This window comes from Galeopterus variegatus, unplaced genomic scaffold (assembly GCF_000696425.1).
Source record: "Galeopterus variegatus unplaced genomic scaffold, G_variegatus-3.0.2 Scaffold95, whole genome shotgun sequence".
Lineage (NCBI taxonomy): Eukaryota > Metazoa > Chordata > Mammalia > Dermoptera > Cynocephalidae > Galeopterus > Galeopterus variegatus.
The window spans coordinates 1104279-1119079 of NW_007726206.1; the positions used below are offsets into that span (position 1 = coordinate 1104279).

Sequence of the window (14801 nt, forward strand, 5' to 3'; positions counted from 1 at the left end):
TGAGAGTGATCCCCAGGTCCTGGGCCTGCTGAGGGGTGAGTGTGACACCCTGAGCCTTAATCTGCTGAGGGGTGAGAGTGATCCCCAGGTCCTGGGCCTGCTGAGGGGTGAGGGTGACCCCCTGAGCCTGAATCTGCTGAGGGGTGAGAGTGATTCCTCTTTCCTGGGCCTGCTGAGAAGAAAGAATGATCCCCTGAGCCTTAATCTGCTGAGGGGTGAGAGTAATACCCAGGTCCTGGACCTGCTGAGGGGTGAGACTGATCCCCCGAGCCTGAATTTGCTGAGTGGTGGGAGTGATCCCCAAGTCTTGGACTTGCTGAGGGGTAAGGGTGAACCCCCAAGCCTGTACCTGCTCAGGGGTGAGAGTAATTCCAAGTTCCTGGGCCTGCTGAGGGGTGAGAGTGACTCCTTGTCCCTGAATCTGCTGAGGGATGAGAGTGATCCCCATGTCCTGGGCCTGCTCAGGAGTGTGAGTGAGGTACTTTGTGAAAGGCTGTCTAGGTATAGGAAGGGCCCCAGGTGGGGACAGTTGTGTGGACGTGGAGGGGGAGATTGGTATGGACTGCTTTCCATCATGAAGAACCTCTAATGTCTTCAGATTCCTATGAAATTTTTCTCCTTGGTATAACTGGACTATGTCTTTTGATATTGTCTTCCACCTGGGAGTTAATGTCATTGTAGTTTGGGTGTCCAGTTTTGCTAGTTCTTCATGGTTTTTCTCTTCAGTCTTTGTCTGTTTCTTTGCTTTGTCCTGTTTCTGCCTTGCAAGGTCCTCTTCCACTCTCCTTGTCCTGGGCTTCTCCTCTTCTTTCTCCCATCTCAGGTTCTGCTCCAGATGTGTCACCTCCTCCTGAACCTGCCTCATCTTCTCTCTGTTCTCCTTCTCCAAAAGCACCCCTTGCTCTTTCATGTTTTGCTCCCATGCCTCTAGCTGCTGCTTTGGCTTCTGATGCTCTTCTTCCTCCTTTTCCGTTCGCTTTGGCATCTTATCCTGCTCGATCCACTTTGGAATCCTCTGTTTTTGCTGTTCCTTCCACACCTCTTCTTCCTGCCCCTGTTTCTGCTCCTGTTGTTCTTGCTTTCCCTCCTTCATCTGGAGCCAGACTGTTTTCTTCTCCATATGCTTATTTTTCATTTTATAGGTCTTCTTCAAGAGATTTTTTTCTTTTTGCAACTGGTGTTTGATATTCATGCCAGACATTTTTTCTTCACCCTCTTTCAAATATTCCTCTTGCTGTTCTCTTTCCTTTTCCTCGTCGTCTTTCTCTAGTATTGAAACTGTTGGAACATCTCTTTCACTTTCTATTTCAGCCAAGATCATTTGTGTTAAATTATTAATTATTGGATCTGTGCTCTCAGATGAGAGGAAGGTGCTAATTTCAGACTTTGAACTAATGGGTGACTTCTGAAAATGCAGTCCTGGCGTAAATGAGACTACCTTTTTTGTTTTCATAGGTTTCTCTCCAACTTGTCCTTCCTTTTTTATATATTTGTATTTCCTCAATGTTTTAGTCACAGTTTCAGCCACTTTTTGGAAATATTCCTCCATTTTTGCCTTTATGGTTCTTAATTTTTCAACCTCTGCTCTTTTTAACAATTCCTCCTCCTTCAGCACAGTCTTTTTATCAAAAGGTTTTCCTGCGTTATCAATTTTCTCCTTTAGGAAAGCCATTAAGGCAGTCTGAAATTCTTCTAAGTTACTCTGTTCACTTTTGCCATCTGGACTTTCAGGACCTCTGGTAGATTCTGAAGTCTCTTTAGCTATCCTTGGCTGTGATTTAACAAGTTGATGAGACTTGACTTGTTTGGTGACGGATAATATTTCCTTCTCTTTAGTTTTTCTTTCTTTGCTTGTGGTAGTTCCTGAAGAGATTTGGTATTTCTGTCCTTTAATTTTTACTTTTTGTGGCTTAGAGGTAGAATCAAATTGGATCATTCTACTCGTTTCACTTTTTCTCTCTTTGTCCATTGACTCGGTGATGGGTTCCACTTTAGTTTCTGATGGAATCGGGCTTTTGACCAATGCATATTCAGTTTTGAGCTTCCTGAGTTGCTCCCACATGCTACTTGTTCCACTTTTGCCACCGTGGCTCTTTGTTTCAGGAGAAGGGAAATGTTGGCTTTTTGATTCAGTGAATAGATTCAATTTGTCTTCAGAAGATGACTTTATTTCTTTTCTCTTCTTTTCCAGGGCTTGTAGCTCAGGGTATTGATTAAGTTTGGCCTCTGAGACTTTCCATCCACCTTTGTTATCACTCAGATTTGACCCAGAACTCTCTTGTACATATGGGTGCCTTCTTTTCTGTGATGGATAGTGGAAGACATCACCTTTCTTCAGTGATATGTTAGCTTCACTGACATCTTCAGTAGTATCTTCAGAAGGCCTTTTCCGTTTTTTTTCAGGTAGTGGGTGTTGCTGTTCGGTTAAATCTGGAGCCATTTCCACTTGAGCTCTATATGAAATAGCTGAGTCCCACTTTATCCCAGGGACTTTGATCCCTCTTTGGGGGGCTTCATCTTCAATATTTTCAAATTCTTTGACTAAAATACTGTCCACACTGTCCTCTGTGTCACCATCTTTGGTAATGGACATAGATGACTGTGAAGAAAGCGCAGGTAACACTTTCAAGTCTGATGATGTGGAATATGCTGTAACAACTTTTGGTTGAATAAGTTTTTCACATTTTTCTTCTGCATCTTGAAGTTTCCTCTGAAGCATTTCATTTTCTTCACTGAGATCTTGTATTATCCTCAGGGAGAGCTCTTTTTCTGTTTCACGTGTATCATCTGCATCCATATTGACACTTAGAAAGTTAGTAACTTTTAATTCATCAGTTAGCATACTCAAAGCTTTAGAAAGGTTTATTATTGTTGATGATATATATTTAATAGCATTGTTTTCCAATTTAGTGAACATTGTAGTACCTATGAGTTCCTGTAGCATATCTTGGATTTCTGAAACCTTTTTATTTGTTGCAAATTGATCACTAATCATCTGATATGGTCTTAAAGCATGGGCTGTTGCAGGTCGCTTTATAACTCTTTCTTTCCAAGATTTCCATAGAGTACCTCTAGATACTGGAAGAAAAAAGCATAAAACATAAAACAATGAGATTGCATTTTTTATTTTGTGTCATTCTCTATGTATGTTTAAGCCTAAAGTATTTAGTCTAAATTATCAGAAAACTATAGGATAAATATCCTAAATATGATAATTTATCAGAAAACTTTAGCTCCAAAATAAACAGTATTAGACTTCCAGTCAAGATGGCAGAATAGATGGTCCCCAGCATCACTCTCTCCCACAAATCAACCAATTTATAACTATAAAAAAGCAATGACAGCCAAGTTGGGCCACTAGAGCTCAGGGGAAGAGGAGGAGAGACCTATGGAGTGCACGAAGGCAGGAGAAGCCACGATGAGAGAAAGAAAAAACTGCTCAGACTGTTTTGAGCCCCAGGCTGTGTCCAGGCTGGAGCTGCTGAGCGCATGGAGCAGGAGTCAGCAAAAGCTGCATCTATGCCTTCTGGATGGAAAGCTTGGAGGTGGCAGGGCCTTGGCGACCCCCAGGCCAGCAAGACCACTAATAGGGTTCCCGTGGACTAACATAGGAGTGAAGAGCCACAACAATTGAAGAAAAGTAGCCACTCAGAGGCCGGTGAGTCATCACAAGAGACCAGCACATGGCCCATCCCATGGGACGTGTTTGCGGCACAGGTGGTGGGGTGATGGGCCCACCGAGAGAACACTGGGGCAAAGCAAGGACAGCTGATCTGCACCCCAATCAGAGAAGGACCACTCAGAGGAGACTGGTCAGGAATATAGAATTGCATAGGGTGCAGTTTGATGAAAAGACTCAGGCCCAGACCAGAGTTTCGGATCTCTCAAGAGCTGGAAGTACCTATAAAGTCAACCATTAAAACCTGAGCTGCACAAAAGCCTTCCCTAGGGAATCAGCAGCACAGCAGAAATTTAGCTCAACCACACAGCTCAAGTACTGGTCCCCACAGGAAGTTCCCCCATTTTAGAAGTAAGCAAAGGACAACAAATTAGTTCCAGCACAGAGTTTAAATGGTGGGAACAGCAAATAATCCAACACAGAACTGAAAGAAAAAATAAAGTACCCGCTACCAAAGTTTCATATTAACTAGTAAAGGTCTCATGTCACCAAAGAATACCTATAACACCTAGAAGGACTGGAAGTCCCCTGGGATACCAAGCCAGAAAGGGGGAAGGGCCGGGGGCCTCAGCAATGACCCCCGACACTCAAAACCAGTCCCAAGGGTGGGGGATGAGGGCCTTGGCCATGCCTCTCTGATGCACAGCCAGCCCAGCAGCGACCAGTGAACTGCCACGGGAAGCACCCCAGGCTCTCCCAAGCTGGAGCAGTGGGGGCGTCAGGCCTTGGCCATGCCTTCTGCCAACACGTGCAGCCAGCTCAGTGGCAACCACTGAGCTGCCATAGGAAGTGCCCCAGGCTCTCCCAAGCAGGGGCCGTGGGGGGCCTTGGGCCTCAGCCACGCCCTACTGACTCGTGCAGCGAGCCCAGCAATGACCACAAAGCCAAAGCAAGAAGGGCCCTGGGTTCCTCCTGGTGGGGGGTGAGGGCTTTTCTGCACCCCCCTGACATCTGCACCCAGCCTGGCAATGACCAAGCCACTTCTGGAAGCCCCCCAGTCTCCCCTATGGGAATGAGAACGGTGCCACAGGCATCAATCCTGCCCCTCCTCCTCCTTCCTTCTTTCATCCCATTTCCTTCCCCCTTCCCCTCTCTCCCTCCCTCCCAACTGCTCCACAACAACATCCTGGAATGTAAAAAATAATGTTAATAAAATTTCATTTTCTTTAAAAGAAAAAATAAAATAAAAATAAACAGCATTATTTTTAAAAGAATTACTCTTTTTCCACAATCACCTAGAACTTATGCTTCCAGAGTTTAGGACATGAACTCACCTGTGTTCTCAATTTACTTTCAGTTACAAGTTTGGGACTAGATATAGTATAATCCAAAACTCTCCTCTGGCTTTGGTTATGCTTAGTGCTTTCCATTTTCTTTCTTGGGTTCCTATCTGTCTTATTTTTTCTTTTTTTTTTTTTTCCTTTTTGTCTTTTTTCGTGACCAGCAACGGGATCGCAACCCTCAGTGTCGCGCCCACACCGCGTTCAACCAGTGAGCGGACCAGTCTCTATATGGGATCCGAACCCTCGGCGGGAGCGCCGCCACACTCCCAAGCACCGCACTCTACCGAGTGCGCCACCGGGCCAGCCCCTTATTTTTTCTTTTGACAGCTGGCCAGTACAGGGATAGAACCCTGGATCTTGTTGTTATCAACACCACATTCTAACCAGCTGAGCCAACTGACCAGCCCTGGGTTCCTATTTATTTTTTCTCACTTTTCTGAATCAAAACTAACCTTGGTTCTTTCAAAAGGGTCATAAATCAAAAGACAAAAGACAAACATTTAGAAGGATTTCCAGAATGGCTGAATGAGAAACTCAGCATTATTTTCCCACAAAAGCATGATAAAACTGGAAAAAAACCAGCCAAAACAACCATTTTAAGACTTTGGAAACTGACCAAAGGCATACAGCAAATTTAGAAGCATTTATTCAAGAAAACTACTGAACCTCAGTAAAAAAAAAAAACAGTGTGTAAGTCTGATAAGCTGGAGCTGCTTCCATCCCCAACCACCAGATCCATGGTCTAGAAGTTCTACCAGAATGAGGGAAGTTGTGATAAATTGATAGCTCTATTGCCTGAGGGGGATGACTTGATTTGGAGAAAAGCACAGAAAAACCCACACCCTGGGGCATTGACAAAAAAACGTATTTTCTTAACCCCCACACACATCCATTAGTAAAGTATGGAAGGCTTGCTGGATCAATCAATGATCCTCCAAAAGTTGACTGACCACTAAGCTATACTTACCCAAGGGTGAATCCTATGAATTCAGGTTTAAAAAAAAAAAAGAGCTAAGCAGAGCTATTAGCAGCTTCACACTGTGGGAAAGACAGACTCCATAGAATTAGTCCAGGCAAGTCACTAAGAAAACGAACAGAAAGCAGCAAAAACAAATCCTGGAGGGACAAGGGGAGTTGGAATTCGAAGTTGCCACAATATATTATCTGAAACATCCAGTTTTCAACCTAAAAGAAACAAGCAAAGAAACAGGAAAGTGTGACCTATACACAGGGGGAAAAAAGCAGCAGTAGGAATGGTCTCTAAGGGGGCCCAGATACTGGCCTTATCAGAAAAACGACTTCAAAAGAAGCAGTTACAAATACATCCAAAGAACTAAAGGAAACCGTATTTAAAAATAAAGGGAAAGTATGATGACAATTACTCATCAAATAGAACATATTTGCAAATTAGAAAAACTAAGTTGAAAATTTGAAGTTTAAAAGTACATTAACTAAAATAAAAATTTTACCAGAAAGGTTCAACAGCAGATTACAGCTGACAGAAGAAAATAATCAGTAAACTTGATGATTAGAGATCATATTTGATTAATAGACAGAGATCATCCAATCTGAAGAAGGGGGAGGAAAAAGAATAATGAAAAATGACCAAATCCTTAGAGACTTGTTAGACACTGTCTTAGTTTGCTTAGGCTGCTACAACAAATACCATAAACTGGGTAGTTTATAAACAACAAAAACTTATTTCTCATAGTTCTGGAGGCTGGGAAGTCCTAGATCAAGGCAGATTTGGTGTCTGGTGAGGGCCTGCTTCCTCATAGATAGCTATATTCTCACATTAACCTCACATGGTGGAAGGAATGAGAGGTCTCTCTTGGGCCTCTTTTATAAGGGCACTAATCCCATTCGTGACCTTATGACCCTAATCACCTCTTCAAAGGACCCACCTCCTAATTCTATCACCTTGGGGGTTGAGATTTCAACATATGAATATGGGGGAGGGGGAGGGACACACACATTCAATGTAGACACCATTAAGCATGCCAATGAACAAATAATGGAAGTCCCAGAAGAAGAGGAGAGAGAGGGGACTCACAAAAAATATCTGGAGAAATAATGGCCAAAACATTTCAAATTTGATGAAAAATGTTAATCTACATATTTAAGAATCAAAGTGAACTCTAAGTAGGATAAATACAAAAAAATACATACCTAGACACATCATAGTCAACTCTTGAAAGCCAAACAAAGAGAACATGTTTAAAGTAGAAAGGGGAAAAATGACTCATCACGGTCAAGAGAGACTCATCAAGTACAAGCAAACCACAGTAAGTTTAGCAGCTCACTTCTTATCAGAAACAGTGGAGATCAGAAGATAGTGAGAAGGCATATTCAAAGTGCCAAAAGAAGAAACTTTTAACCAAGAATTCTATATCTAGCAAAACTATTCTTTAAAGAATGAAGGTGAGAAATGAGATATACAGATGGCAAATAAGCATACAAAGGATGCTCAACATCTGTCAGGGAACTGCAAATTATAATAATGAGATACTATTACACACCTTTTAGAATAGCTAAGATCCAAAAATCTGACAATATCATATGCTGGCAAGGAACTCTTGTTCATTTGATGGCAGGAATGAAAAATGGTAAAGCTACTTTGGAATACAGTTTGGCAATTTCTTAGAGTTATTTCTGAAATAACATAGTCTTGCTGTATAATCCAGAAATTGTGCTCCTAGGTATTTATTCAACTGATTTGAAAACTTATATCCACATACATACACAAAAACTTGCAAACATTGATATCAGTTGTATTCTTTATCGCTAAAACCTGGAAGCAACTAAGACGTCCTTCAATAGGTTGATGAACAAACTGTGGTATACCTATACAATGGAAAATTATTCGGCAATGAAAGAAAATGAGCTATTAAGCCACAAAAAGACATGGAGGAAACTTCAAGGTATATTGCTAAGTGATAGAAACCAGTTTGAAAAAGCTACATACTACATGATTCCAATTACACGACATTCTGGAAAAGTCAAAACTATAGAGACATTAAAAAAATCAGTGGTTGCCAGGCACTCAGGAAGAAAGGGTGAGGACGAATAGTTGAAACACAAAGGATTTTAAGGACAGAGAAATATTCTGTATGATACTTTGATGGGGGGTACATGACAGTATGCATTTGTCAAAACCTATGGAACTCGACAGCACAAAAAATGAACCTCAATGTATGTAAATTTAAAAAATAATAATAACGATTTAGGAGATCAGGTGATCCAATGAAGGAATGCAGACAGATAACGTAACTATATTAGAAGTGTATCACACAACCTCAATGAAGGGGTGGGATTGAAGGAAGGTGCTGATCTAAGTAATTTGGAAGTGAAAGGAGCCTGTAAAACTAAAGGCAAAAGGAACTGCTCATAAGTACTGTGCTCTAGTTGATACAGTTGTTTCCCACAGGGATATGGATTAACAATTCTGATACTCCTATACATTTATACAGGGATTGAGTAATTAATTAAATGGATGGCAGATAGTGGAAATTAGGTTTCTCTCTGTTTGAGTGGGAATTTACACATTAGTAAAGAGAGGAAGCTAGAACGGTCCATGTGGTAATGGATTAGAGTTGAAGACATCAGTAAAAACTCATATTTAGGTGAATACAATTACAGATTGTTACATAAAGAAATATTTATAGATATCTGTATATTCATGGATTAGTATACACACATATATTTCTTTTCTCTGTCAGCTGAGAGGGCCTAAAATAAATGAAACCCCAATGGCAATAATCACATCTAGCACCCAGGCCTTGGTTTTTAACACCACTCTCCAATAAAAGGAATTAGAAATCCATGGAGAAATGGTCGATTCCAGGACTGGGGCAAGAAATATGCAAGATGAGTCTGAATCATCTTGTAGTGCAGAAAGTAAGGAAGTGCTAAAAAACAAAACCCTCATTGATAGGAATATATCAGAGAAGCACAGGAACCTATCGAAAGAGCTCCCAGTGGTCAAAGTTGTAACAACTTGAGCAAGAAAATAAAGTAGTATTGGATTATAACCCAAAGTATAAAATAAATATTCATGCGCCCATTTTGATATAAATAATTGAATAAATTAATAAATGGGGAGAAGAGACAAATCTCCCATGTGTAATAATTTCAAATAATTTATGTAGATACTCCACTCTAAAGGAAGGGGAGCGTAACTCCTCATTCCTTACATGTGGGCTGCACACATAGACTTTCCTCCAAAGAGTACAGTATGGAAAAGGGAAGAAAAGAGTAACTCTGCAGTAGAGAAACCTGACAAACACTACGTTAGCCAGGCAATCAAGGTCAACATCAATCATCAATCATTTGATAGTATCTACTCTTGATATGACATGATGAAAATGGCATTTTATCTCTGTGATCTTTCTCCCAAAAACCTATGACTCAAGGCTAACATGAGAAAAACATCAAATTCTGGTGGAGGGATAGCCTACAATACAAGTGACCAGTACTCCTCAAAACTGTTGAGGACATCAAACATGAGGAAAAGTCTTAGAAACTGTCAGAGTCAGGAGGAGCCTAAGCAGACATGACAACTAAAATGTAATGTGGTACCCTGATGGGATCCCGAAACAGAAAAAGAGCATTAGGTAAATATAAGGAATTCTGAATAAATTATGGAATTTAGTTAATAATAATGTACCAATTTGTTAATTGTTTGTTAATTGTAACAAGAGTATGTACTAATAGTACAAGAAATTGTGGGGAGATATATGGGAACTCTATTTTTTCTCAAGTTTTCTCTAGATCTAAAACCACTCTAAAAAATCAAATCTTTAAAAAATGACGGTGAAATAAAGACATTACTGGATAAATTCAAAAACAGAAATTTCGTTGCTAACATACCTGCCTTATAAGAAATTCCAAAGTTCTGCTCAAGATGGCAGAATAGACGGTTCCCAGCATCACTCTTTCCCACAAATCAACAAATTTACAACTATAAAAATGTAACGTCAGCCAAGCTGGGACCACTGGAACTCAGGGGAAGAGGAGGAGAGACTTACAGAGTTCATGAAGGCAGAAGAAACCATGATGAGAGAAAGTAAAAACTGCTCTGAGTGCTTTGGGCTGTGACCACTTTAAGGCTGCAACTGCTGAGTGCACGGAGCAGGAGCCAGCAGAAGCCACAGCTGTGCCTTTCAGATGAAGTTACTTGGAGGTGGCAGGGGAGAAGAGGGCTTTGGCGGCCCCCAGGACAGCAAGACCACTAATAGGGTTCCCATGGACTCACACAGGAGCGAGGAGCCAGAACAACTGAAAAAAGGGAGCCATTCAGAGGCTGGTGAGTCATCACAAGGGACCAGCGCAGGGCCGATCCCATGGGAAGTGTTTGGAGCACGGGCGGTGGGGGAGACAGGCCCACTGGGAGAACACTGGGACACAGCAAGGACAGCTGATCTGCCCCCCAATCAGGGCAGGACCACTCAGAGGAGACTGGTCGAGAATGCAGAATTGCATGGGGTGCAGTTTGATAAAAAAACTCAGGTCCGTATCAGAGATTCTACACAACATAGATTCACTGGGTCTCTGGCAAGCCAGAAGTACCTATAAGATCAACCATTAAACCCTGAGCTGCACAAACAGCAGCAAAGCAGCAATTTAACTCAACCACACAGCTCAAGTACTGGTTCCCACAGGAAGTTCCCCCATTTTAGAAGTAAGCAAAGGACAAAAAATTAATTCTGGCCCAGACACACCACCAGCACCTTGGGGCCTGTCTGGGAAACAGAGGCTTGGAGCTGAGGACCAGACCCCCCTCCCACAACCAGGCACACTGCACCAGCGCCTGGGGACCAGAGGCATGAAGAAGGGGACCAGACCCACCCCACAGCCATGCACATTGCCAGCTCCAAGGAGCATGCCAAAAACATCACCTCCATGTGGGAGGCCCACCACAGCCACCCCAATAACCGTGGCTGCCGTGAAAGTGGCTAGACACCACAACCACCATGCAGATGGTCCGCCAACCACTCGAGTGCATTGACACAAGAAGAGTCATCAGCAGAGATAAAGAAAAGAAGAGGATGTCTCTCTCCACAAAGCCCATTTCAGAGTGACAGAAGAAGTATCTGCTCTATGAAAATATTGGAGGTCCTGATCACACCTCTCAGCATTGGACAGATCATCTAGGCAACAAATCAACAGAGTAACCATTATTCTTTCAGAAGGAGAGAAGAAATCTAGGGTAATTAGGGGAGGAGGAGGGAGTGGGTGATGGGGAGAGATTGGACAGGGGGCATAAAGAATAATTACGATTTGTAACAATATATATGGTAGTAATATTGATTTGATCAACATATCTCAATGTTGAACCCTCAAAATGTGTATAATCAATTTTGATTCAATAAATAAAATAAATTTTAAAAAAATTCCAAATAAGTCCAAAGTAATACCAAAGGATAATTCAAATTCACAAGAAGAAATAAAGAGCACCAGTAAATGTAAGTAAATATAAAAGATAGTAAAAATATTTTTTCTTTTTCCTCTCTTAACTGATTTAAAAGACAATGTATCTTAGTCCATTTGGGCTGCTCTATACCAAAATACCGTATTTATTTCTCACAGATCTGGAGGCTGGGAAGTCCAAGATTATGGTGCCCACAGATTCAGCATCTGGTGAGGGCCTGCTTCCTAGTTCATAGATGGCCATTTTTCACTCACTGTTGTCCTCACGTGGCACAAGGAGTAACAAGCTCTCTGAAGTCTTTTATAAGATTGAATGGCACTAATCTCATTCATGAGGGATCCACCCTCATGACTTAATCACCTTCCAGAAGCCCATTCCTAATACTCACATTGGTGATTAGGTTTCAACATATGAATTTGGGGGGAAGAGGCATTCAGTTCATAGCAACATAAAAAAATAATTATAAAATGATATTGTTGGGCTTATAAATATGTAATGTATATGACAATGATAGCACAAGTGGGGGAAAGGAATGGAGCTATTGGACCAAAGATTCTGTATTTTACTAGAATCCAGTTAGTACTAATCTGAAGCAGATTATGATAATTTAAGATATAAACTGCAATCCCTAGAGCAACCACTAAGAAAATTACTCCAAAAATATGGAGAAAAAATGGAATTAAAATGGGATGCTAATAAATATCTGTTTTGCACAGAAGGCAGTAAAAGAAGAACAGAGGAACTAAAAAAGATATGTGACATACAGAAAACAAACAGCAAAATGGCAGGTATAAATTCAACCATATCAATAATTACATTAAAGATTAATGATTTAAATCTTCAATCAAAAGTCAGAGATTGTACTCCATCCCCAGCCCAGCTGAGTGCACCGCAGATCAGGGAGGCATCCAGCCGGAGAAGTGGAAGACCCGCAGAGACCACATGCCCTGTGGTGCCAGTGCACAACCCAGCAGGTAGGCCTTGCCGCCACCACCCGACTCCATCCCCAGCCCAGCCAAGTGCATGCTGACCAGAGAGGTGCCTCCCAGAAGAGGCCCAAGACCCAAGGTGACCACACACCCAAGGGCACTAGTGGCCAACCAAGCAGACACTGAGGCAGCCAGACCAAATTGGCAGCCCCAGCAGCATCCTAGCCAGACTATAGTGTCAAACCAGTGGACCATGAAATCCCCTGCCACAATGACTAAACATCAAAGGAAAGATACCAGAAATGTGAAAAATCAAGAAAGTACACCATCAAAGGGTAATAACTCTCAAACTCTAGATCTTATAGAACAAGAAGCCCTTGAAATGTCTGACAAGGAATTTTGAGTAATAATTCTAAGGAAACTAAATTAGATACAAGAAAACTCAGCTAGACAACACAATGAAATGAGGAAAACTATACAAGACCTGAAAGAAGAAATGTACAAGGAAATCAATGCCCTGAAAAAGAATGTAGCAGAGCTTGTCAAGCTGAAGAACTCATTCAATGAAATAGAAAACACAACAGAGAGTTTAACCAGCAGGCTTGCAGAAGCAGAAGAGAGAACTTCTGACCTTGAAGATGGGCTGTTTGAAATAAAACAGGCAGACAAAAAAAAAAAAAAAAAGAATTAAAAATATTGAAGAAAATCTAAGAGAGATATCTGACAACCTTAAGTGCTCAAATATCTGAGTCATGGGTATTCCAGAAGGAGAGGAAAAAGGAGATTGCATTGAAAACATATTCAACAAAACAGTGGCAGAAAACTTCCCAGGTATAGGGAAAGACACATATCTTCAGATTCAGGAAGCTCAAAGATCCCCAAACGTATTCAATCCAAAAAGGTCTTCTCCAAGACATGTTATAGTCAAATTGGCAAAACTCAAAGACAAAGAGAGAATCTTAAAAGCTGCAAGAGAGAAGCACCAAATCAACTATAAAGGAGCCCCAATCAGACTAACATCAGACTTTTCATCACAAACCCTAAAAGCCAGAAAGGAATGGGATGATATATTCAAAATACTAAAAGACAGAGATTGTCAGCCAAGAATACTCTACCTCACAAGGCTATCCTTCTCAAATGAAAGACAAATAGTATACTTCTCAGACAAACAACAACTGTGGGAGTTCACTACCACACAACTAGCCTTACAAAAAATTCTCAAGGGAGTACTGAGTTTGATACCTGAAAAACAAACATCACTGCCATGAATACTCAAGAAAGAACAAAACCTACTGGTAAAACAAAAATGCTAACAATAAAGTGAAAAAATAGTTTACCCACCACCCCAAGAAACTAACAAATATAGAAGACAAACAGAAAATCAGAAAGAAAGGAACAAAAGACACTTAAGACATCCAAACAAAAATCAATAAAATGCTAAGAGTAAATCAACACTTTTCAATAACAACTCCTAATGTAAAAGGCTTAAATTTCCCAATCAAAAGACACAAACTGGCTGACTGGATTAAAAAGGAGGACCCGGGCCAGCCCCGTGGCGCACTCAGGAGAGTGCAGCTCTGGGAGCACAGCAATGCTCCTGCCGCGGGTTTGGATCCTATATAGGGATGGCCGGTGCACTCGCTGGCTGAGTGCGGTGCGGATGACACCAAGCCAAGGGTTGCGATCCCCTTACCAGTCACGAAAAAGACACACACACACAAAAAAGGAGGACCCAACTATATGCTGCCTTCAAGAGACCCACCTCACCTATAAAGACTCACATAGACTAAGAGTGAAAGGATGGAAAAGATTTATCATGCAAACAGAAATGAAAAACAAGCTGGAATAGCTATTCTTATATCTGATAAAATAGACTTTAAAGTAAAAACCATAAAAAGAGGTAATGAGGGCCCCTACATAATGATAAAAGGATTAATCCATCAAGAAGACATAACAATCGTAAATATATATGCACCCAATGTTGGAGCAGCCAGATTTATAAAGCAAACTCTATCAGACCCAAAGAAGGAAATAGATGCTAATACCATAATAGCAGGGGACCTGAATACCCCACTGTCAATATTGGACAGATCATCTAGGCAAAGAATCAGCAGACAAACACAAGATCTAAACAACATTCTAGATCAATTGGACTTGGCAGATATCTACAGAACATTCCATCCAACAACCTTAGAATATTCATTCTTCTCATCAGCACATGATCATTCTCCAGGACAGATCACATGTTAGGTCACAAATCAAGTCTCAACAAATTCAAAAAAATTGGAATTATCCCATGTATTTTTTCAGACCACAATGGATTAAAATTAGAAATCAGTAACAAATGAAATTCTGGAAACTATACAAACACATGGATATTAAACAGCATTCTACTTAATGACATATGGGTCCAAGAAGAAATCAAACAGGAAATCAAAAAATTTCTTGAAAATAATGACACATAATACCAAAACCTGTGG

At 41.1% G+C, this 14801-nt stretch overlaps 1 protein-coding gene across 1 annotated transcript in view; it reads right to left on the minus strand.

Annotated features, from left to right (window-relative positions):
• FAM186A (family with sequence similarity 186, member A) overlaps positions 1-14801 on the minus strand; it is a gene marked incomplete at its 5' end in the record, with an annotated part of 41871 nt that overhangs the window by 21387 nt on the left and 5683 nt on the right. Inside the window, one exon of the mRNA XM_008583161.1 lies at positions 350-3078. Coding sequence (XP_008581383.1) covers positions 350-3078 — 2729 coding nt within the window. The remainder of the gene's footprint in view (positions 1-349; positions 3079-14801) is intronic.